At 46.3% G+C, this 24,909-nt stretch overlaps 1 protein-coding gene across 1 annotated transcript in view; it reads right to left on the bottom strand.

Annotated features, from left to right (window-relative positions):
* Nucleotides 1–24,909, bottom strand: part of COLEC12 (collectin subfamily member 12) — a 266,695-nt gene that overhangs the window by 202,847 nt on the left and 38,939 nt on the right. The window contains exon 2 of the mRNA XM_063923568.1: nt 14,362–14,412. Within this exon, the coding sequence (XP_063779638.1) occupies nt 14,362–14,412 (51 nt within the window). The remainder of the gene's footprint in view (nt 1–14,361; nt 14,413–24,909) is intronic.

Raw genomic sequence — 24,909 nt, 5'->3', positions numbered from 1 at the left:
CCGGGCTCTGCGCTTGGTCCTGGTTCCAAAAATATGGGGGACAAAAAGCGTAGGGGTCCCCCGTATTTCTGAAACCAGCACCGGGCTCCACTAGCCAGATACATAATGCCACAGCCGGGGGACACTTTTATCCAAGTCCCTGCGGCCCTGGCATTACATAACCAACTAGTCACTCCTGGCCGGGGTACCCTGGAGGAGTGGGGACCCCTTCAATCAAGGGGTCCCCCCCCTACAGCCACCCAAGGGCCAGGGGTGAAGCCCAAGGCTGTCCCCCCCATCCAAGGGCTGCGGATGGGGGGCTGATAGCCTTTTTGTCAAAAATTTAATATTGTTTTTAGTAGCAGTACTACAAGTCCCAGCAAGCCTCCCCCGCAAGCCGGTACTTGGAGAACCACAAGTACCAGCATGCTGTGGAAAACCGGGCCCGCTGGTACCTGTAGTACTAATACTAAAAAAATACCCCAATAAAAACAGAAGACACACACCTTGAAAGTAAAAGTTTAATACATACATCCACACCTCCATATACACATACTTACCTATGTTCACACGAGGGTCGGTCCTCTTCTCCATGTAGAATCCATGGTGTACCTGTTGAAAAAATTATACACACAAAATCCAGTGTAGATGGCTCCTCTTTTTCCCAGCAGGCCCGGTTTTCCACCACATGCTGGTACTTGTGGTTCTCCAAGTACCAGCTTGCGGGGGAGGCTTGCTGGGACTTGTGGTACTGCTACTACAAACAATATTCAATTTTTGACAAAAAGGCTATCAGCCCCCCATCCGCAGCCCTTGGATGGGGGGGGGGGGGGGGGGGCACACAGCCTCGGGCTTCACCCCTGGCCCTTGGGTGGCTGGAGGGGGGGACCCCTTGATTGAAGGGGTCCCCACTCCTCCAGGGTACCCCGGCTAGGGGTGACTAGTTGGTTATGTAATGCCAGGGCCGCAGGGACCTAGATATAAGTGTCCCCCGGCTGTGGCATTATGTATCTGGCTAGTGGAGCCCGGTGCTGGTTTCAGAAATACGGGGGACCCCTACGCTTTTTGTCCCCCATATTTTTGGAACCAGGACCAGGCGCAGAGCCCGGTGCTGGTTGTTTAAATATGGGGGAACCCCTGACATTTTCCCCCCCATATTTTTTCAACCAGGACCAGCTCAAAGAGCCCGAGGCTGGTTTTGCTTAGGAGGGGGGACCCCACGCATTTTTTTTTTAGATTTTAACAATGATTTCTATTTTAACAAAGGTGCACAATGAAGCCCAGCACGGATCTCTCAGATCCGGCCGAGATTCATTGTGTTAAAGTCGGCAGTATTTTACAAGTCACTCACGTAAAACACTGCAAAAAAAAAAAACGAATGACATCGACATCGGTAAATACGAAAATGCAGAATACGACAGCTTAGTAAATTAGTCGTAATAAATTCAAAAAGTTGCAACTTTACACTTTCGATGTCATTCGTGATTGAACTTTAACCTCAGTCGGGAAAATACGAATTTTAGTAAATATACCCCACAGTGGTAAATTTACTAAGGTGGGAGTTTTTTTTGAACTGGTGATATTGCCCATATCAACCAGTCAGATTCTATTTATTATCTTCTAGAAGCAGGTAGATAAGTTAAGTTGAATCTGATTGGTTGCTATGAGCAACATCACCAGTTCTAGAAAACTCAGAACTTAGTCAATTTACCCCACAGTGTCAATGTTCTCGCAGTTGAACTATTTGCACATTGCATGAATCTAAGTGTCCAATAGCATTTGCAATTGCGTACAGCATCGCTAACACTTTGGGCGTCTCAGCGCAGGTACACTCCATCTCACGGTGGAGCCCAAAGGGAAGGCTTGGAGGCTACTGAAAACGGCTACAATCGCGGCTGCATTACCAACTATCTCTGAATCAGGCCCTGTGTACCTGGACATACCATGTTGCAATGTGTGAGGCGGCGGCGGCACAGCGATCGGGCCGGGGTACGGAGGAACTGGGATCCGAGAGGATCCGAGTTCCTCCAATCAGCGCCCCAGGATTTGAACTGGGTGCCGGACGCTAGCCAATCGCGGCTCGCGGCTTGGCGCCCAATAAGGAGTCGCCGCGGCGGACCAATCAGTGCTCGTCGCGGCGGACCAATAGGAGTCCGCCGCATCATAGCTCCGCCTCCTCCCAGTGGCTTATATCAGGCGCTGGGTGGCGGCGGCGCTCAGTTTCGCGCCGGAGCAGAGAAGAGCTCCAGAAGACGGCGGAAGAAGACCAGGAGCGGCGGCGCCGGAGGAGGCCGAAGGACCGGCGGAGAAGAAAGAAGACAGCAGACGGGACGGAGAAGACAGAAGAGGCGGAGCCAGGAGCCCAGCAGCGGAGGTCCGGCGGAGAGTGCTGCAGAGAGAGGGAAGCAAAAGAGCTGACGAAGCTCCCCTCTGCAGCCTCTCCCGACGAGCCGGGTAAGAGGCCTTGGGCCTGCACCACCCTCTTGTAGGGTTATTCCTCCCTAGACCACCGGGTGTTCGGGCATTAGGCCCGTGGGCAGAGTCAGGCCCTCCCGGCCTGTGGGCGATCAGTCAGGCCCTCCCGGCCCGTGGGCACAGTCAGGCCCTTCCGGCCTGTGGGTATCTTTAGTCGGGCCCTCCAGGCCCGTGGCCACGCGCAGTCGGGGTTCCCCCCGGCCCGTGGCCCTGCTAAAGGTTTGGGGTTCACCATTTGGGTGGGTGGTTTGGGCATTAGGCCCAAGCTACCTCTCCAGCGCCAGTTAGGCGGGCATTAGGCCCGAGGGGCAAGTACAGGCAATAGGCCTGAGGGGACAGTAGGGGGCATTAGGCCCTACTTCAGTTTGGCGGCCGCTAGGGATATATAGAAGGTGACCCAGGGCATTAGGCCCAGGTCACCCAACGGGTGGCAAGTTAGGCGGGGCTAGGCCCGAGGGACAAAGTCAGGCCTCCGGCCTGTGGACAGTTAGGGGCGTTAGGCCCAGTAGATAAGTGCCCCCTTAGGTGAATAAAGGTGGCGCTGGGCACTAGGCCTGGACCACCCCAAGGAGGATAGGTAGGCAGGCTCGCTGGGTCTGAGCCCCACAGAAGAGAGGGTATGGGAGGTGGGAAGGCTGTGCGGCGTCCACCCCAGAGTGCAGGTTGGGATATAAAGGAGCAGCACCGTCTCATGTTGTACTCTGATGATGTTATGTGTGTTGTTACCGTGCAGGGCAAAATGTTGTTTTAGAGTTTGTGCACAGTTTGTGTTGCACCACCCACACTTGAGCCAGTTTGAGGGCTTTGTTTATGTAGCTAGTGTAGCGGATGCACACTAGGTTAGAGTGAGGCCCTGCACGGCTGTTTCTCTCTTTTGCCTCCTTACAGGGACCTGTAAGTGGAGAAGATCGGAGTACAAAATGTAGGATGGTGAGTACCATCTGTCTGTGCGTTCTTTCTGTGTTTGTCCCTACCTGTCTCCCTTCCTTCAGGGCGAACGGTGAGCCTTGCACGCCGGTGCAAGGTAGAATTTCCACCTGGTGTGAGAGTGCCAATAGGTGAAATTCGGGCTCTGAGGCGTACGCCTGGGATGACCCTCACCTAGCCCGAAAGCGTTATTTTTCTGGGTTCCGGAGGGCGTTTCGGTCCACAGTCAGGAGGACGGCACTCAGCAATCTCCTTCCTCCTAGGTCATCGTGTCCGGGTCCGACTGAAGAATTCCAGGTCCGTTGAAGGTTCCGGTACCTGAGGGTGAGAGAGTGCGGCGCCTGGTAAGTGGTGAACCTACGCCTGCACGGCAGCAGGCACTACACGCACCGCCGTCACCCTCTTACATTTTGGCGTAGTCGGCAGGATGTCGGACACGGAAAACAACGCTTCTCCGGGAATGGAGAGGAAATTCAATTTTGGACCGGCATTGACGCATACCCCTCGGTACGATGGGCAGAATATGCCGTTGGCAGACTGGAAGAGGAGACTGGATGGAATCATCCAGCTGTATAGGGTGCCCCCTGAAATGCAGTTGCATTTGGCCTTGAATACGCTGGATGGAGAAGCCTGGCGGTCCGTGATCCTTGTTCCAGAAGAGGAGCGGAAGACGTTGGAAGAGGTACTCACGATCCTCAAGGGTGCCTATGGTAACACTGCTTCTGCTGGAACCCTGCGTCAGCAATTGTTCAACCGATTCCAGAAGAAGGACGAGTCTATACCCCAGTTTGCCAATGCACTGCAGGAAATGTTGAGCAAAATCACGCGGCGTGACCCAGAAAGTTTGGGGTCCCTGGTTAACCCCAGCGTGATGCTGAGGGATCAGTTTGCGCTGGGCCTACGGAGTATCCCCATTCGACAGATCCTGTTGGATAAGATTGCCAATGACAAGAAGATGACCTTCCGTCAGGTCCAAGTGGAGGCAGTCGCTAGGGATCGCAATGCCAATTTTGGACCTTATGCCATGGCCCCACAATGGTTGGCACCGGTGTCTGCTCCTGTGGCCAGCAGAGAACCCAGCCCCATGGAAGCCTGTGTCCAAGACCTTAAGGCGGCGTTCGCCAAAGTCACTCTGGAAATGAAAGCAGAGATCTCCCAGTCAGGGCCGGTGCTAGGGTGTTCGTCGCCCCCCTGCAAACTATAAATTTGCGCCCTCCCATATTCCTTTGGCGCGCGCCGGGAAAAGGGGTGTGGTCTCACAAGTAAGGGGCATAGCCACACAATAGTACCCCCATTCAAAATTACGCCACAATGTAGCACAATCTTATTCATCTTATACGTAATGCCCCACCCGTAGTAGTAGCGTCCTTATATGTAATGCCCCCCCAGTAGTAGTAGCGTCCTTATACATAATGCCCCCCCAGTAGTAGTAGCGTCCTTATACATAATGCACCCCCAGTAGTAGTAGCATTCTTATGCATAATGCCCCCCCAGTAGTAGTAGCATCCTTATGCATAATGCCCCCCAGTAGTAGTAGCATCCTTATGCATAATGCCCCCCAGTAGGAGTAGCATCCTTATGCATAATGCCCCCCCAGTAGTAGTAGCATCCTTATACATAATGCTCCCCCAGTAGTAGTAGCATCCTTATACATAATGACCCCTCCAGTAGTAGTAGCATCCTTATACGTAGTGCACCCCCAGTAGTAGAAGCGTCCATATGCATAATTCCGCCCTAGTAGTAGAAGCGTCCTTATACGTAATTCCCCCTAGTAGTAGTAGCGTCCTTATACGTAATGACCCCTCCAGTTGTAGTAGCGTCCTTATACGTAATGCCCCCCCCCAGTAGTAGTACCGTCCTTATACATAATGCCCCCCCCAGTAGTAGCATCCTTATACGTAATGCCCTCCCCCAGTAGTAGTATTGTTATACGTAATGCCCCCCCAGTAATAGTAGCGTCCTATACATAATGCCCCCAAGTAGTAGTATCGTCCTTATACGTAATGACCCCCCAGTAGTAGCGTCGTTACACGCAATGGCCCCCATTAGTAGCGTTGTTACACGTAATGCCCACCCTGTAGTAGTAGCGTCCTTAAAGCACACATAAACGCACACAGACATACCCCCCCCCCCCACACACACACACACACACACACATTTCCCTCTCACACTTCACTTACCTAAGCCAGTCTCCCTACACTACAGCAGCCTGGTCCGTGTAGCTCCGCCCCTTCTGTCCCATTTAGCCCCACCTTCTTCCGTCCCGCTTAGCTCCGCCCCCTTCTGTACCGTGCACAGCGCTGTCCTGTCACACAGGTGAGGGGAGGGAGGAGGATTTTCATGCTGCTGGTGCCGCAGCCAGTGCCTGTCATACAGTGACAGGCACAGCAGCAGCAGCAGCAGCAGCAGCAGCAGGGGGCACAGGACGGCGCAGCAGGGAAGGAATGCAGAGCAGGGGGAGCGCCTCTCCGTCCTAGCGCCTCCCTGCACTGCATCCCTTCGCTGAGCGGGTAGCGCCGGGCCTGCTCCCAGTTGCGAGATGAGGTTCATAGGCAGAGAGGTCAGGGTGGGTCCGAAGATCGGGCGCCGCACCGGCTGCCCAGGAAATCACGAGCCAATGTTGGGGGCGCTCGTCCCAGGGAAGGTAGGGGTCCCCGTTGCTACCGCTGCAATAGGTTTGGACACATTGCCCGGGAATGTAGTGAGCCTAGGCAAGACCCTTCGTTAAACTAGAGTCCCTCGCGGTAGCGGGACCACCCGCGGGGGAGATGAGCGGAGGAGGAACCACTATAGTGGATTCGGCCGATATAGTAGGTGAGTGTCCCGTTGTGGTTGGGTGTCTTGTGGGAAAGGAGCAGAAATGCCTGTTGGATACTGGCTCGCAGGTCACCACCATGTCTGAGGCTTGTTTCCTGGAACATTATTCTCATTTGAAGGATTCTGTGTTGGAAAGCTGGGTTACCCTTACGGCTGCCAACAACCTTCCTATTCCGGTTGTCGGAATGGTGTGGATGGAGATCTCGATCTGTGGACAGGCAGTGGGGAAGAAAGGAATACTGATCGTGGGAAGCTTGGGTTTGAGTCACGGGCCAGTGATTGTGGGCATGAACGTCCTCCAAGATCTCAATCAGCTTTTGTTCCAGGAAAGGGGTCCGCAGTACTGGAAAGAAATGGGTGTCCAACGGCCGGTGCAACAAGCATTTCAGCAGGTGGGGAGAATATGTGAGGCTGGACATCGGCAAGAATCCCTGGGAGCAATTCGGACCAGTCATCGGCAACAGATAGAGTTACCTCCCCGCCAGGAAATAATCCTTCCCCTCGAGGTGCGGACTCACCAACGCCTGGAGGGATTTGAAGTGATGGTGGAACCCAATGTATACCTCGGAATTGACTCTGGAATCATCCTAGCCCGAACCCTGGCGGTAGTAAGGGACGGCAAGGTGTTGGTTCGTCTGTGTAATCTTCTGGACGAGACCAGGAAAATTCCGGCAGGAGCAACCATTGCCAACGTAACGGCTGTCACCTGAGACGGAGTTTCAGGGGGGCGACAGGTCTTGCTGCATACGGACGAACAAGGACCATGGTCAATGGCGGTGAGCCTGGATAGGGATGAGGAACCCAGTACGGATTGGTGCGGCCAGGTTATCCGAGAACAGATGGATGTCTGTCTGGACGAATGTAGCCCCGTTATGGTACAGAAGTTGGAGCATATGCTGTGGGAACGACGGAAGGCATTCTCCCGGCATGAGGAGGATTTCGGATATACGGAAGATTTGAAGCATGAGATACGTACTGGAGAGAGTCCTCCAATCCGTGAGAGATATCGTCCCATCCCACCTAAACTCTATCAGGAGGTCAAGAAGATGTTGCGGCAGATGTTGGACAATCAGGTCATTCGTGAGAGCAAAAGTCCATGGGCTGCGCCCATCGTGTTGGTACGGAAGAAGGATGGTTCCATCCGATTCTGCGTGGACTATCGGCGGTTGAATAGCAGTACCGTGAGAGATGCCTACCCGTTGCCTAGGATAGAGGAGTCCTTGGCGGCCCTGGGGAATGCTCGGTATTTCTCCACGCTGGACTTGGCCAGAGGGTACTGGCAAGTGGCGGTTAACCCACAGGATCAAGAAAAGACCGCCTTCACAACTCCGATGGGGTTGTTTGAGTTCTTGCGCATGCCTTTTGGGCTCACCAATGCCCCGGCTACATTCCAGCGGATGATGGAGAGATGTTTGGGAGACTTGAATTTCGAAGCTCTGCTGATATATCTGGACGATATCATCGTGTTTGCTCCCACTCTAGAGGAACATTTGACGCGTCTGGATGTGGTGTTGCAGCGTCTGGAGAAGTATGGGCTCAAGCTCAAGCCCCGCAAGTGTCATCTTCTAAAGTCAAGCTTGGAGTACTTGGGGCATGTGGTGTCCAGAGAAGGAGTCTGCCCTACGCCCGGCAAGATTTCAGTAGTCCAGGACTGGAAGACGCCCACCACTACCACTGAACTGCGCGCCTTCCTGGGGTTGGTTGGATACTATCGGCGGTTTATCAAGGACTTTGCGAAAACCGCGGAACCGTTGCATGCCCTGCTTCGAGGGGTGCCCACTACAAAAAAATCGCAGGTAATAGCCTGGGGTGAGGCACAGGAGAAGGCATTTCGGCGACTGAAGGAAATGCTCACGGAGGCTCCGGTTCTGGGATATGCTGATTTTGAGAAACCATTTCTGCTCTGCACCGATGGCAGCCTACAGGGATTGGGAGCAGTCCTTTCGCAAGTACAAGATGGCCAAGAACGAGTGATCGCCTATGGTAGTCGAAGTTTAAGGGAAATAGAGCGGAACCCGGACAACTACAGCTCTTTTAAGTTGGAACTGTTGGCTGTAGTCTGGGCCGTGACTGAGAAGTTCGCCGAGTACTTGACCGCTACCCATGTGGAAATCTACACGGATAACAATCCCCTGGCCTATCTAGAAACTGCAAAGCTGGGCGCCCTGGAGCAGCGTTGGGTAGCCCGGTTGGCAAAATTCAGCTATAACATACACTATCGGCCAGGGAAGAGCAACGGGGACGCGGATGCGCTGTCGCGGTTTCCTATGCCCCTGCCCCCGACTTCGAGGTACCTCGAGGACGAGAGCACTGAAGTCCCGGACTTGACCAGGATCAAATGCCCTGTTACCATGGAAGGGCTGCAGGGAAGGAGGGTTAGGTTTAGTCACCACCAGATCATCAGGGAGGGTTAGGGTTAGGCTGCGGTCGGGTGTTAGGGTTAGGCTGTAGGAAGGAAGGGTTAGAGTTAGGGCAGTAAGGGGGCGGGTAAACATATTTACCTGCCCCCTGTTGGGATTCCCTGCTTTAGGATGATGGAGTCGGTCATATGGCCGCCAGCATCCTATCTGCCGGCATATGATAGGTATTCCCTGAAAATACCCCACTCTGAGTCACTGGGTTACTCTTAGAGCTATCTGATACATTAGTTATTACAAATGTATCTATTGAGTTGGTATTTTAAGAGGCACAAAATTGATACATCACATTTACATGAAAATGTATTTATTTCTTGTCCCCTTTTTTATTAATAATAGACTGCGTTTTCTTACCAAATAGTATAACAATATGCTTTAAATAAATTCTGAGACTCTGCAAGATTAATACTTAATCATTTATTTTGAATCAGATCACGATCACACTGTACTTCCACATTTTATAAATATATTTAACATCAGCAATATGTTTAATCAATTCGATCATTTGTGTTTGACCTGCAAGACTGCTTGGTGTGATTTGCAGAGTGGCTGAAGGTGGGATCAGGGGGGAAATTTCAATGGGAGGTGGGCTTGATTTACACGGTCAGGTGAAGTGAAAATCAGCATCGAATATGTAACCATCCAGTTGTGAGGTTGTGAGGGGAAGCGTCAGGGGAAGTTGAGGGCACCACAACAATTTGTATATGGGGTTTCAGGAGTTCCGGGCTCATATGGACATTATATATATATATATATATATATATATATATATATATATATATATATATAAAGTATCTAGAGAAAGAGCGAGAGATAGAAAGAGAGAGAAATGTTTTGTGTGGTCTTGTACTTTTCTTAATGTTAAATGTGTAGGTTCCCCCCTCCCCCCTAAGAAGCTGCCGCCACAAATGTAAATTTTTTGCAATGTTCCATCCCCCACCACCACCACATTATCAATAATAAATGCCCCTTTCCCCAGAGCCGAATTTATATTTTCAGCATATTGATTCAGCATAAGCATATTGGAGGTCTGCTGAAAAATTGGACAAGTGTGTAGCGTGGATTGGATCTGCTAGCAGGTCTGCACTAGGATTGTATAAACAGTCTGATCTGGAGTTTGATCTGCCAAGGATTGAACAAATGTTTACCCAGCTCAAGAAATGTAGAAAGCAGGTGGCCCTTACAAAAATAATATATGTTTTTCAAAGTAATTATTGTAAACTAAACACATACAGTAGTTATTTCTTGTTGGGTTACCATATGATTCAGTTTGTACATGGCTGTTCCTTGATGGGGCCTGCCTAGTGGAACCACAATTTTCAAAGAACCCCCCCCCCCCCCCTCCTTATTTTTTTAAGGGTCTTCACTGATTATATCCATACACTGATTATAGAGCACTCCTCCCAGCTGGGGATTTTTTTTTTTTAACTGTCTGGCAATATTATTTTCATGGGCTGAAAATCCTGCTATTGGGGAGTGACCTTTAAGTGCACAATAGCATCAATTAGGCACAAAGATGCATAACATTAAATGGTACTGAACTATGTAATGTTATTTTTTATTCCTAAATGTCTCTAAATGTGTATTTTTAGAATAGATAGATAGATAGATAGATAGATAGATAGATAGATAGATAGATAGATATAGATAAATATAGGTACAGACCATAACCCGAAAATGCTTCTTAAACTAAGATTAATTATTATGCAAGTGAAACGCCTTGTTTTTCAGGATATTCTGTTTTAAGACATGAGGCAGACTCACACTGAACCAGCAAATCAGGAAATAAGGAAAAATATGTGCTGCCCCACCTACCGCAATATAGCCAAATATAACAGCAAGAATGAATTTGTCATAACTACTGAAAGACTACATAAAAAATACAAAGAATTAAAGACAACTCTAATGTTTGTTTATGAATTGTGTTCATTTTAACGTAGCCTACTCTTTAATATGTTTTTGTACTGACTGGGGAGTGAACAATAAACTCTTTTGCTGAAATCTGTAGAGGATATTTGGTCAGAGTAAATTATGCCAAAAAGTGACCAACAAATGTTTCCAGCTGCCTGTAATTCTGAAGTGCAAGCCAGTTTAAATATACTCTCGCAATATGTGGGATCAGCAGTTTGTGTGTTTAGGACTCTCATACCAAGACAAAGTAAAGTTACAATGATTTAAACATATCTTATTAATTAGTCTCTGAGTTACTAAAACATATCGTATAAAGGAAATGTATCTGCCATGTTTTTGAAAATCTTAACGCTCTTCTGAAAACCATTTCGATACCTCTACTATAACACAGGTGAATACATAAAAGCAACAGTATGCATGCTGGGTACTAGTAATACTACAGAGAAGAAAGAAACAGTATGCATGCTGGGTACTAGTAATACTACAGAGGAGAAAGAAACAGAATGCATGCTGGGTACTAGTAATACTACAGAGAAGAAAGAAACAGTATGCATGCTGGGTACTAGTAATACTACAGAGGAGAAAAAAACAGTATGCATGCTGGGTACTAGTAATACTACAGAGGAGAAAGAAACAGTATGCATGCTGGGTACTAGTAATACTACAGAGGAGAAAGAAACAGTATGCATGCTGGGTACTAGTAATACCACAGAGGAGAAAGAAACAGAATGCATGCTGGGTACTAGTAATACCACAGAGGAGAAAGAAACAGAATGCATGCTGGGTACTAGTACAGGTTGAGTATCCCATATCCAAATATTCCGAAATACGAAATATTACGAAATACGGACTTTTTTGAGTGAGAGTGAGATAGTGAAACCTTTGTTTTTTGATGGCTCAATGTACACAAACTTTGTTTAATACACAAAGTTATTAATAATATTGTATTAAATGACCTTCAGGTTGTGTGTATAAGGTGTATATGAAACATAAATGAATTGTGTGAATGTAGACACACTTTGTTTAATGCACAAAGTTATAAAAAATATTGGTTAAAATGACCTTCAGGCTGTGTGTATAAGGTGTATATGAAACATAAATGCATTCTGTGCTTAGACTTGGGTCCCATCACCATGATATCTCATTATGGTATGCAATTATTCCAAAATACGGAAAAATCCCATATCCAAAATATCTCTGGTCCCAAGCATTTTGGATAAGGGATACTCAACGTGTAATACCACAGAGGAGAAAGAAACTGTATGCATGATGGGTACTAGTAATACTACAGAGGAGAGAGAAACAGAATGCATGCTGGGTACTAGTAATACCACAGAGGAGAAAGAAACAGTATGCATGCTGGGTACTAGTAATACCACAGAGGAGAAAGAAACAGTATGCATGCTGGGTACTAGTAATACCACAGAGAAAAAAGAAACAGTATGCATGCTGGGTACTAGTAATACCACAGAGGAGAAAGAAACAGTATGCATGCTGGGTACTAGTAATACCACAGAGGAGAAAGAAACAGTATGCATGCTGGGTACTAGTAATACCACAGAGGAGAAAGAAACTGTATGCATGCTGGGTACTAGTAATACCACAGAGGAGAAAGAAACTGTATGCATGCTGGGTACTAATAATACCACAGAGGAGAAAGAAACAGTATGCATGCTGGGTACTAATAATACCACAGAGGAGAAAGAAACAGTATGGCATCATTGCTAGAATGTACTTTAAAACACAGTATCAAATTCATGCCAAAACAAATATAAATGTGTTTAAATAAAAACATTTACTATGGATACAAAACAATATAGATTGCAATATTGGGAAGCTCGTATAATTGAAATCATATGACCATATGTGGAACAGTTTAATATAGAACTGTAATCTCAACACCAGAATAAACACCATGGCCAACGAAACTTGGTTTATAAATGGCTGGTTGAAGATAACTCATGGGCTTTGAAAGGGAATGTGTATAGATAACGGCTATGTGTACAAGACTGCGGTAGAAAAAAAGTACATATGTGTTGAGAGTCTACTGTGGTGAGGCAGCTTTAGTTATTGTCCATTATTGTATCATTATCAAATCTAGCAATAGGGACTTTTATTGGAAAATGTTTCTGGCAATGTCCTGATGCATATTAGAAAAGATCTTACGTAGCACCAAGATGGGTACAAACAGCTGCTGATGCATTTATTTTTCTTTAGGGACCTGTTAAGGGACATAATAATCCATTCATGTAATTGTACTGGGGCCTCATGATATAGGGGACCGAAAACTTCAAGCTAAAGTTATGTCTGCAAGGGTCCTTCAGTCTACTGGTTCCTTCAGGGACAGGCTGGGGACCAGAAATGGCCTCTGGCATTCTAGTGGACATGCGTGCACGGCAAAGAGCACATAGCAAGGGGAGCTTTCTGTATGTCTGGCAGTCGAGCAAAGCGCTAGGAGGCGGAGCTGCTCAGCCAGACAGTTATGATAGACCAGCCCATCAGCTCTTCTGGCGTTTGCCAGAAGTGCCAGATGGCCAGTCCAGCCCTGGGCTCCTCCAAGGAGTCTCAAGTGACCGATGGGATCTCGCTTCTGGACACTGGGTGAGGTGTGACAGCAGATTCCAACCAGGTAGTAACTGAGGAAAAGTTCATTGTTTCTAAGTAAGGATTTGTAGTTCTTTTACCTTTTAAAATTAAACTTATAGGTCTCTAACCTTTGTGTTGGGTGCATTTGGTGTCTGGGTGTTATTGCAGTTCAAAAGAAGCCCAGGGAGAAGAGAGATCCTGTTGTAGGCACATTATGAGGATTGGGAAAACAGATCTATCAGATAAGCAATTTACAAAGTATTTTTAAAAGTATGTAGATATTATTTGGAATGCGTGTGACTTCATTGACACACGAAATGACTACACTATCAGTGCCTTCTTGGTGTATGTGTATATATAGCTAACTGTGGTGAAAATCGTTGCAAACTTTGATTGGCAGATTACCTTCTCTTAGAACATTTTGCGATTCCCTGTAGCAACAACAACAACAACCAAACTCTCTCTCTCTGAAATGTCTAATAAAAGGACAGTTACTTGTACTGAGCTTCACAGCCATTTTAAATACAGTACATGTCAAGTATCTCAAGCACTGTTAAGGTTTGGGAATTATTTTTACATCTATGTTTATTAATGTTATTACATACCTCCCAACATGACCCTCTCCAGGAGGGACAGAATGCTCTGCTCCTGGACTTCCCTCTGAATTTATGATTGCCAGCACCTGTGCTGAAACACCTTTCTTATCCATTAACCTGTTCAAAACAGGTGCCAGCAATCATAAATTAAGAGAAAAGTCCAGAAGCAGAGAATTTTGTCCCTCCTGGAGAGGGTCATGCTGGGAGGTATGCCATTAGTATACAAGTTTCACCTGGGACACCTATGATTAACACAGGTTATGTGCCTACTTAAAACCAGATGAAATGCAGGCTTAAATTTAGCCAGCCACACAACCTGTGTATATCATAGGTGTCCCAGAGTAGAAGGATAATATGGCAAGCCTTCAGTATATATAAGGCACATTGTATTTTGAGTTTAGTTCATACTGTTAGATCAGAGGTTCTCAAACTCGGTCCTCAGGACCCCACATAGTGCATGTTTTGCAGGTAACCCAGCAGGTGCACAGGTGTATTAATTACTCAGACACATTTTAAAAGGCCCACAGGTGCAGCTAATTATATCACTTGTGATTCTGAGGAGACCTGCAAAACATGCACTGTGTGGGGTCCTGAGGACTGAGTTTGAGAACCTGTGTGTTAGATGATCCAATGTAAGGAATGACATGACTTACCAAATCTCTTATATCCAAAGGACTGCACCTCCTCTTCTTCTGCAAAGTCGTCTGTAAAAAAAGACAAATCCATATTTTACCACAGTGCATGCTTGTATAATGTGGGAAAAAATGCTTACATTATTTTGAGAGATGTCAATGTTATAGTACAGGGCAGGTACCAGGCTGGGAACACTTCCTAATTCCTGCCATGCGAATAACAGAAACTGTATAAACCAGTGATGGGCAACAGTTGGCCTACAGCTTCTGGCCACCAGCTGTACAGTGAGCCATCACCTGCAGCACCCAAACAGCTACTTTGTTAGCAGGCAGAGAATATGAATGGATCAGCTAACTTCCGCATCACATGACTGCAGGGCATGCAGCACACCAGCGGCGGAGTAGGGACTACAGTTTCTCATTTTTCTATGAGCTGTAAAATAAGTATAGCTGGGGGAGGTGTGAGAGGCATGTGGGGAGGTGTGAGAGGCATGTGGGGGAGGTGTGAGAGGCATGTGGGGAGGTCTGATAGGCGGCACTTTGGAGATCTGATTTGCATGTTGTGGAGTTTTGTAATGAGATCTGAGGGTTTGTGGACGTCTGAGTGCATGTGGGGCTACACTGGAGCAAGTGGTGGTCTGAATGGCATGTGGTGGCATTTTGGAGGAGGTGAAGACATTTATTTTGGGATGAGTGATGCAGGTGTGTTGAGGTCAGTTACTTTTCTTGCTTGAAAACAAGGGTAGATGTGAGCATTACAAGCCACACGAGGTGCTGGCCCACGTCTATTGTTAAAATGTCCTTTCCGAAAATGGGCGCCTGAGAGAGGGCAGTTTTGATGGATACTAGAGTTGGCTGCGGCCACTTTGGGAGGGACATTTAGACGGAGCCCGGAGAGAGGAGACAGCAGGCAACGGCACAAAAGTGTCACTAATGTGGCGGCGGCAGGAGCACCCGGAGTTGCAGTGGAGGGAGCACACTGAGTGGGGAAGTCAGCGGAGGGAGCACCTGGAGCAGGCCTGGCTAGCAGCAGGCAATGAGCAGGCAAGCTACAGTGCACATTTTAAGTGGCATTGTGATCATTGCTAAGTGAGACATGGTGCAAGGGGCATTACTGTGTGGGGCATATTTTGGTGCAAGGAGCATTACTGTGTGGGGCATAACAAGGGGCAATACTGTGTGGGGCATATTTTGGTGCAAGGGGCATTACTGTGTGGGGCATACTTTGGTGCAAGGAGCATTACTGTGTGGGGCATAACAAGGGGCAATACTGTGTGGGGCATACCTTGGTGCAAGGGGTAGTAATGTGTGGGGCTTAATATGGTGGAATTTTTTTTTCCTGTCGTGGCCAAGGTCTGTTGGTGTGGGGTCAAAAACTGGGGTGTAAAGTAGTATTTTCATGTGAGACCACTCCCATTTTAATGAGGCCATGCCCACTTTTTGGGGTGCATGCGCAAATAGTATTTTTTTTGTGCCTATTGAGGGGGGGGGGGGGGGTGCATTTTTCTACTGTTCGCACTCAGAGCCAAACTGGCTTGAAACAGCCCCGATTACTAGCTATGAACTGGTATGAGCATTACTCGCTATATAAACTGGCCTGAGCATTACTGGCTGGCTATGCACTGACCTGAGCATTAATGTCTATGCACTTACCTGAGCATTACTGCCTTCGCACTGGCCTGAGCATTACTGGCTTTTCGCTGACCTGAGCATTACGGTCTAGGCGCTGGCCTGAGCACTACTGACTAGTGGCTATGCGCTGGCATGAGCATTGCTGGCTATGTGCTGGCCTGGACATTGCTGACTATGCACTGACCTGAGCATTACCGGCTAGTGGCTATACGCTGGCCTGAACATTACTGTCTATGAACTGATCTGAGCATTACTGGCTAGTGGCTATGCATTGACCTGACCATTACTGACTATGAACTTGTCTGAGCATTACTGGCTATTCGCTGTTCTCAGCATTGCTAGCTATGCCTCAGCATTAATGGCTGTGAACTGGTCTGAGCATTACTGGCTATTCGCTGTTCTCAGCATTGCTAGCTATGCCTCAGCATTAATGGCTGTGAACTGGTCTGAGCATTACTGGCTATTCGCTGTTCTCAGCATTGCTAGCTATGCCTCAGCATTAATGGCTGTGAACTGGTCTGAGCATTACTGGCTATGCGCTGTTCTAAGTATTAATGGCTAATCACTGTTCTCAGCATTGCTGGCTATGCGCTGGTCTGAGCATTACTGGCTATGCTCTGATTTTAGCATTACTGGCTATGTGCTGCCTGAGTATTACTGGCTGTGCGCTGAACTCAGCATTACTGGCTATGTGCTAGTCTCAGCATTGCTGGTTATGTGCTGGCCTGACTATTACTAGCTATTCGCTGGTCTGAGCATTGCTGGCTATGCGCTGATCCGAGGCTGAGCATTACTGGCTATACACTGGTCTGAGCATTACTGGCTATACACCGGTCTGAGTATTACTGGCTATGTGCTGGTCTCAGCATTGCTGGTTATGTGCTGGCCTGACTATTACTAGCTATTCGCTGGTCTGAGCATTGCTGGCTATGCGCTGATCCGAGGCTGAGCATTACTGGCTATACACTGGTCTGAGTATTACTGGCTATGCGCTGGTCTGAGTATTACTGGCTATATGCTGGTCTTAGCATTACTGGCTATGCACTGTTCTCAGCATTGCTAGCTATGCCTCAGCATTAATGACTGTGAACTGGTCTAAGCATTACTGGCTATGCGCTGTTCTAAATATTACTGGCTATGCACTGTTTTCAGCATTGCTGACTGTGCGCTGGTGTGAGCATTACTGGCTATGCGCTGGCCTGAGTATTGTTGGCCATGCGCTGTCTGAGCATTACTGGCTATGCACTGGCCTGAGCATTGGTGGCTGTGCGCTGGTCTGAGCATTGCTGGCTATGCACTAGTCTGAGCATTACTGGCTATGCACTGTCTTAGCTATCTGCACTTTCTGGCTATGCGCTGGTCTGGGCATTACTGGCTATTCACTCGTCTGGCCATTGCTGGCTATGCACTGCCTGAGTATCACTGGCTATGCACTGGTCTTATCAATGATGGCTATGCACTAGTCTGGGCATTACTGGCTATGCACTTGTCTGACCGCTGGTCCAAGAAAATATTATTAGGTGAAGCTTATAGCTACAAACGTTTTGTAGCTATTGGCTCCGGCTGATGACATCTGTCCCTGCACCAGACACAACAAAAGGGTATGATTGCTGAGAATGGCTATCTGTGTAGCTCAATTCATCATTTTCACATGCTCTTTAGCTGTGTACAGCAAGTGGCTGAATTGCAGCCCGTCAGTGTACCACAGATGTGATGGCAATTACATTAACTTTATTTCTACTTATGATAATGGCCCTCATTCCGAGTTGTTCGCTCGTTAGCTGCTTTTAGCAGCAGTGCACACTCTAGGCCGCCGCCCTCTGGGAGTGAATCTTAGCATAGCAGAATTGCGAACAAAAGATTAGCAGAATTGCGAATAGAAAATTCTTAGCAGTTTCTGAGTAGCTCGAGACTTACTCCTACACTGCAATCAGCTCAGCCCGTTTCGTTCCTGGTTTGACGTCACACACACGCCCTGCGTTCGGCCAGCCACTCCCCCGTTTCTCCAGACACTCCCGCGTTTTTCCCTGACACGCCTGCGTTTTCCGCACACTCCCTGAAAACGGTCAGTTTCTGCCCAGAAACACCCACTTCCTGTCAATCATACTCCGATCACTTCAACGATGAAAATTCTTTGTTCGGACGTGAGTAAATCTACTAAGTTTTGTGCTAAAATACTTAGCGCATGCGCACTGCGTACCATGCGCATTTTTGCCTTAATCGCTTCGTTGCGAAAATCGGCAACGAGCGAACAACTCGGAATGACCCCCAATACCTGAAAAATAAACACTTTTGCTTTTCAGTGTGTATGTGTGCAAATGAAAAATTGGAAAATCTGTATATAATTTGTAATCCTACAATAATTGCAAATCCTTCAAAGGATTGGCATAGGTCTGCAGATGTGTATTTAATGTAAAACTGACTGTGTTTAATATTTCACCAAAGTAAGATTTATATTGTGTTCGTTGATACATGTCATGTAATCGGTTTCTGTTTCATAGGTGCAAAATGTGTATTTAGCCTTCTGATGCAAGGACATCTAAGCACAATGCTTGGTAAGCTGAAACAATAAATAAAATCAGGGTTGGGGTCAGGTGACCCAAATCTAATTCTCTCTGCACATGTTACATCTCCCCTACCTGCAGTGCAACATGGTTTTGCCCATTAGTGTGCTTTTTTGCTTTGCTAACAAACCTGAATAATGGACTTTGTATGAAACCTGTACTATTGTTCGAGACATTTCGTTTGGACAGGAAAGGAAAACTCCATTCAAAGTGAGTCCGCATATTCTAAATTCCCATAGGCAACTTAAACTGGACATAAACTATGTCCAAATATTATAGTGACATACCTCCCAACTGTCTCCAGGAGGGACAGAATGCTCCTCTCCTGGACTTCCCTCTTAATTTATGATTGCCAGCACCTGTGGTGAAACACCTTTCTTATCCATTAACCTGTTCAACACAGGTGCAAGCAATATTAATTAAGAAGAAAGTCCAGAAGCAGAGCATTGTGTCCCTCATGGAGAGGGTCATGTTGGGAGGTATGTAGTGAGGGGGTCAAATTTTTTACCTATATTAGAAATCTTTGTCCCCTCCAGCTGTGGAAGATGAATGTTGGTGAAAGTAAACATAATTAGCAATATGTCTGGACAAAAAGAGGTCAGTTACAGAGTTCTGCTGACCACTTTCACAAAAGGATAACATACAGGCTGATAATAATCACTTAATGAGGCGCTAATAAAGAAATTTATAAGAACTGAGCGGAAACAAATACAAAATTATTATGTGTTATAGAAATTCAATCCTGGCTCTAGAATGTTAAAAATGTGGGGGGAAAATACAACTTGGAAAATATCCAAGTAATAAGGTTGTAATTACTGAACACATGTTACTGAAGGGACAAGATATAGTTGATGCAAAAAAATATCGTCCATATACAGGAAGTACCAAAAATGTTACGTTAATAATATATCAGAATAAATGTCATAAGTCAACAATACTTGACATAGCAAACAATTTAATTGAATAAATTAACCTTTTTCAGGTTATGCCTCTGTTACCTATTATTATTTCATGCTAAAATAAATACATGCCATTGGATAAGTGACAGCTTTTTATTAATTCTGGATAACTTTTAGCTTCAAATAACATGTCATTTAACAAGCAAGAGAGTAAAATAATAAAAACATATTTCGGTCCAATTGTTTTTGAACTATTAAACTGCTGAACTATGTAAAATAAGCAATATTATTAATGTAGAACATTCCTAAGTATAGGCCGGATTTATTATTGGAGCGGACAGCCCATGACTGTTTTTGCATGCGGGTGCTTGCAGTAGCTGTACAAATGGCAGCATGACATTTGACACCAGTGCATGCTAACACTTTTTATGCATACGAGTGCCTGGATTACAAGTAACTCACCAATAATGGCTCATAATTGTGCCCATGTAATAACTGTAATAAGTCATGCCCCCATAAATAAATAAAAATCTGTCATAAATCATTCCACTGTTACAGTGCATCCGGAAAGTATTCACAGCGCTTCACTTTTTCCACATTTTGTTATGTTACAGCCTTATTCCAAAATGGAATACATTTAATTTTTTTCCTTCAAAATTCTACACACAATGGCCCTCATTCCGAGTTGATCGCTCGCTGCCGTTTTTCGCAGCGATCAAGTGAAAAAGCGGCAATTCTGCGCATGCGCATGGTACGCAGCATGCATGCGCTAAGTACTTTCACACAAAACTTTGTAGTTTTACCCATGCTCGAGCGACGTTTTTCAGTCGCTCGAGTGTTCGTAGTATGATTGACAGGAAATAGGTGTTTCTGGGCGGCAACTCGCCGTTTTCAGGGAGTGTGCTAAAAACCGCAGGCGTGCCAGGAAAAAACGCAGGAGTGGCTGGGGAAACGGGGGAGTGGCTGGCCGAACGCAGGGTGTGTTTGTGACGTCAAAGCAGGAACTAAACTGACTGTAGTGATCGCAAGGAAGGAGTAGGTCTGGAGCTACTCGGAAACGGCATGAAATTTTTTAGTAGCAGTTCTGCTAATCTTTCGTTCGCACTTCTTCTAAGCTAAGATACACTCCCAGAGGGCGGCGGCTTAGCGTTTGCACTGCTGCTAAAAGCAGCTAGCGAGCGATCAACTTGGAATGACGGCCAATACCCCATAATGACAACGTGAATAAAGGTTTTTTTTTTGTGATTTTTGCAAATTTATTAAAAATAAATAACTAAGAAATCACATGTACATAAGTATTCACAGCCTTTTTGCAATACTGTTGATACACCTTTGGCAGCACCTTTGGCAGCAATTACAGCCTCAAGTCTTTTTGAATATGATGCCACAAGCTAGGCACACCTATCTTTGGGCACTTTTACCCAATCCTCTTTGCAGCACGTCTCAAGCTCCATCAAGTTGGATGGGAAGCGTCGGTGCACAGCCATTTTCAGATCTCTTCAATTGGATTCAAGTCTGGGCTTTGGCTGGGCCACTCAAGGACATTCACAGAGTTGTCCTGAAGCCACTCCTTTGATATCTTGGCTGTGTGCTTAGGGTCATTGAATTGCTGAAAGAGGAACTGTCGCCTCAGTCTGAGGTCAAGAGCGCTCTGGAGCAGGTTTTCATCCAGGATGTCTCTGTACATTGCTGCACTAATCTTTCCCTCTATCCTGACTAGTCTCCCAGTACCTGCCGCTGAAAAACATCCCCACAGCATGATGCTGCCACCACCATACTTCATAGTAGGGATGGTATTGGCCTGGTGATGACTGGTGCCTGGTTTCCTCCAAACATGACACCTGGCATTCACGCCAAAGAGTTCAATCTTTGTCTCATCAGACCACAGAATTTTGTTTCTCATGGTCTGAGAGTCCTTCAGGTGCATTTTAGCAAACTCCAGGTGGGCTGACATGTGCTTTTTACTAAAGAGTGGCTTCCGTCTGGCCACTCCACCATACAGGCCTGATTGGTGAATTGCTGCAGATATGGTTGTCCTTCTGGAAGGTTCTCCTCTCTCCATAGAGGAATGCCGTAGCTCTGACAGAGTAACCATCGGGTACTTGGTGACCTCCCTGACGAGGGCCCTTCTCCCCCGATCACTCAGTTTAGATGGCCAGCCAGCTCTAGGAAGAGTCCTGGTGGTTCCGAACTTCTTCCATTTACAGATGATTGCGACCTTCAAAGCTGCAGATATTTTACTGTACCCTTCCCCAGATTTGTGCCTCGAGACACTCCTGTCTCGGAGGTCTACAGACAATTCCTTTGACATCATGCCTGGTTTGTGCTCAGACATGCACTGTCAAGTGTGGGACCTTATATAGACAGGTGTGTGCCTTTCCAAATCATGTCCAATCAGCTGAATTTACCACAGGTGGACTCCAATTAAGCTGTAGGATCATCTCCAGGATGATCAGTGGAAACAGGATGCACCTGAGCTCAATTTTGAGCTTCACAGCAAAGGCTGTGAATACTTATGATTTTTTGTTTTTTTTGTTTTTTAATAAATTTGCAAAAATTACAAAAAACGGTTTTTTTATGTTGTCATTATGGGGTAGTGTGTGTAGAATTTTGAGGGGGAAAATGAATTTATTCCAGTTTGGAATAAGGCTGTAACATAACAAAATGTGGAAAAAAGTTAAGCACTGTGAATATTTTCCGGATGCACTGTATATTTGTCATAAATTATGACCCTGTAAAGTCATGACCCTGTAAAGTAAATTATAACCCTGTAATTCCTCCATTCTGTATGCAACATTTAATGCCCCTGTTAGGTATGGGTGGTCTTCAGTATGCCCACTGACGGGATCCCGGCGCACAGTATACCGGCGCCGGGATCCCGACAGCCGGCATACCGACACTTATTCTCCCTCGTGGGGGTCCACAACCCCCCTGGAGGGAGAATAAAATAGCGTAGCGCGCCACCGTGCCCGTAGCGTGGCGAGCGCAGTGAGCCCGCAAGGGGCTCATTTGCGCTCGCCACACTGTTGGTAAGCCGGCGGTCGGGCTTCCGGCACCGGTATGCTGGTCGCCGGGAGCCCGACTGCCGGCATACCGTAGTGAACCCGTTAGGTATATATCATGTAATGCCTCAGCTAGGTATGTAATATTTAATGCACTAATAGTAATAGTTTTTTCCACTTAGAAAAAAATAAAATGACTGCGCCCTTAGTAAATGCTGACTTAAATCATTCCTTCTGTCTTGATCCAAGGTAATCCAATGAGAATGTATAATTTATTTATTTATTAACAGTTTCTTATATAGCACAGCCTATTCCCTTGAGCTTTATAATTGGAACAACAGTAATAGTACAAAACTGGGTAAAAAAAACAAACAGACAGACATAGAGGTAGCAAGGCCCTGCTCGCAAGCTTACAATCTATCCATATGGAAAGAAAAGAAAACCCTAATGAAACGTCAAACAGCTATAGTACCTAGGAACAACCAACACACTGCTAATCCCAGAGATCCAATCAGAAAGCTAAACAGGATCACTCACAAAATCTCTTATTTCCTTCCACTATTTCCGAAACACAGAAATATTTCCTTCTTTCCACATTATTAACAGAATAATTGCAGGGTGCTCTTAATTTACTCACTTGGAGAGGAATAAGAGATTGCTTTACTGACACAACATGGGCATTATAAGAATTGGTATAATGCCATTTGGATTGAATAATCCTCCAGTGACTTTACAGAACTTTGGAAAGTGTATTTTTAAAAACTGGCTAGGTCATTTTGTCATAATTTATCCCCCAAAATATTAGTCTTTTCAGCCTCTCTACAGGACCAGATGCCAATTGTGCTGGAATGTCTCCATAAGCATGTATATTAAATAGAAAAAGTCAGAGTTCCATCAAACACAGATCTGGTTCTGGAAATGGGTATGGGTCGTTGGGTTGACCCAACTTAGGTCGACAATCATTAGGTCAACCACTGAAGGTCGACATGGGCATTAGGTCGACATGGAAATTATGTCGACATGTAGTAGTTCGACAGGTCAAAAGGTCGACATGTTTTTTTGGAATGTTTTTGGTGTCGTTTTCATTGTAAAGTGATGGGGAACCCTAATTGGTGCACCATGTCTCCTCGCATTGCTCGCTTCACTCGCTATGCTTCGGGCAAGGTTACCGTTCCAATCGTAGTCCACATGGATCGTTAAGTTATGGAAAAATAGAAAAAGGATTTTTTTTTAAAAAACCTCATGTCGACCTTTTGACCCGTTGACCTAGTAAATGTCGACCCAATGACCATGTCGACCTAATGATCATGTCTACCTAATGCATGTCGACCTTCAGTGGCCGACCTAATGACTGTCGACCTAAGCTGTGTCGACCCAACAACCGGATCCTCTTGAAATATACTGTATCGCCTGCCTACAAGGATCCTAGTAAATTCCAAGCTGCTGTAACATCATAGAGGTACTGAGAATTGTAGGATATGTAATTTGTACTGATGAGTAATTTAGATCTTTGGGCCTAATTTAGAGGCGGATGCTATTTGCATTGCTGATAGCGTCCAAAGACGCAGTGCCGATGCTAAAATAGGATTTTAATTACCTACCTGTAAATCCTTTTCTCATAGTCCGTAGAGGATACTGGGGTCCAATTAGTACCATGGGGTACAGACGGGTCCACTAGGAGCCTTGGGCACTTTAAGAAATCAATAGTGTGCGCTAGCTCCTCCCTCTATGCCCCTCCTACCAGACTCAGTCTAGAAACTGTGCCCGAGGAGACGGACATACCTTGAGAGAAGGATTTAAAGAAGGATTTAAAGGACAGTGGTGAGATTCGAACCAGCACACACAAACAAGAGGAAAGCCATGCTAACCAAACTTGGTGAGGGACAGCAACAGCTGAACCAACAACAATACTTAACCAAGTAACAGTGCAGGAACACACAAAGCACTGGACTACGAGAAAAGGATTTACCGGTAGGTAATTAAAATCCTATTTTCTCTTACGTCCTAGAGGATACTGGGGTCCATTTAGTACCATGGGGACGTACCAAAGCTCCCAAACCGGGTGGGAGAGTGCTGAGGTTCCTGCAGAACTGGTTGACAAAACTGAAAGTCCTCAGAGGCCAAAGTATCGAACTTGTAAAACTTTGCAAACATGTTCGAACCTTATCAAGTAGCCGCTCGGCAAAGCTGTAAATCCGAGACACCCTGGGCAGCCGCCCAGGAAGAACCCACTGACCTAGTAGAGTGGACCTGAACAGATTTAGGAACCGGCAAACCTGCCGTAGAGTAAGCATGCTGGATATTAAGCCTGATCCAGTGAGCAATAGACTGCTTTGAAGCAGGACACCCAATTTTATTCGGATCATGGAGCACAAACAGCGAGTCCGATTTTCTGTGATGCGCTGTCCGCTTCACATAGATTTTCAAAGCCCTCACAACATCCAGGGACTATGAAGTAGTAGAGGTGTCGAT

This window comes from Pseudophryne corroboree, chromosome 5 (genome assembly GCF_028390025.1).
Source record: "Pseudophryne corroboree isolate aPseCor3 chromosome 5, aPseCor3.hap2, whole genome shotgun sequence".
NCBI classification, from domain to species: Eukaryota; Metazoa; Chordata; class Amphibia; order Anura; family Myobatrachidae; genus Pseudophryne; species Pseudophryne corroboree.
Note: the sequence above shows the minus strand (reverse complement) of the source record. Positions and strands in the feature narration are given on the sequence as shown.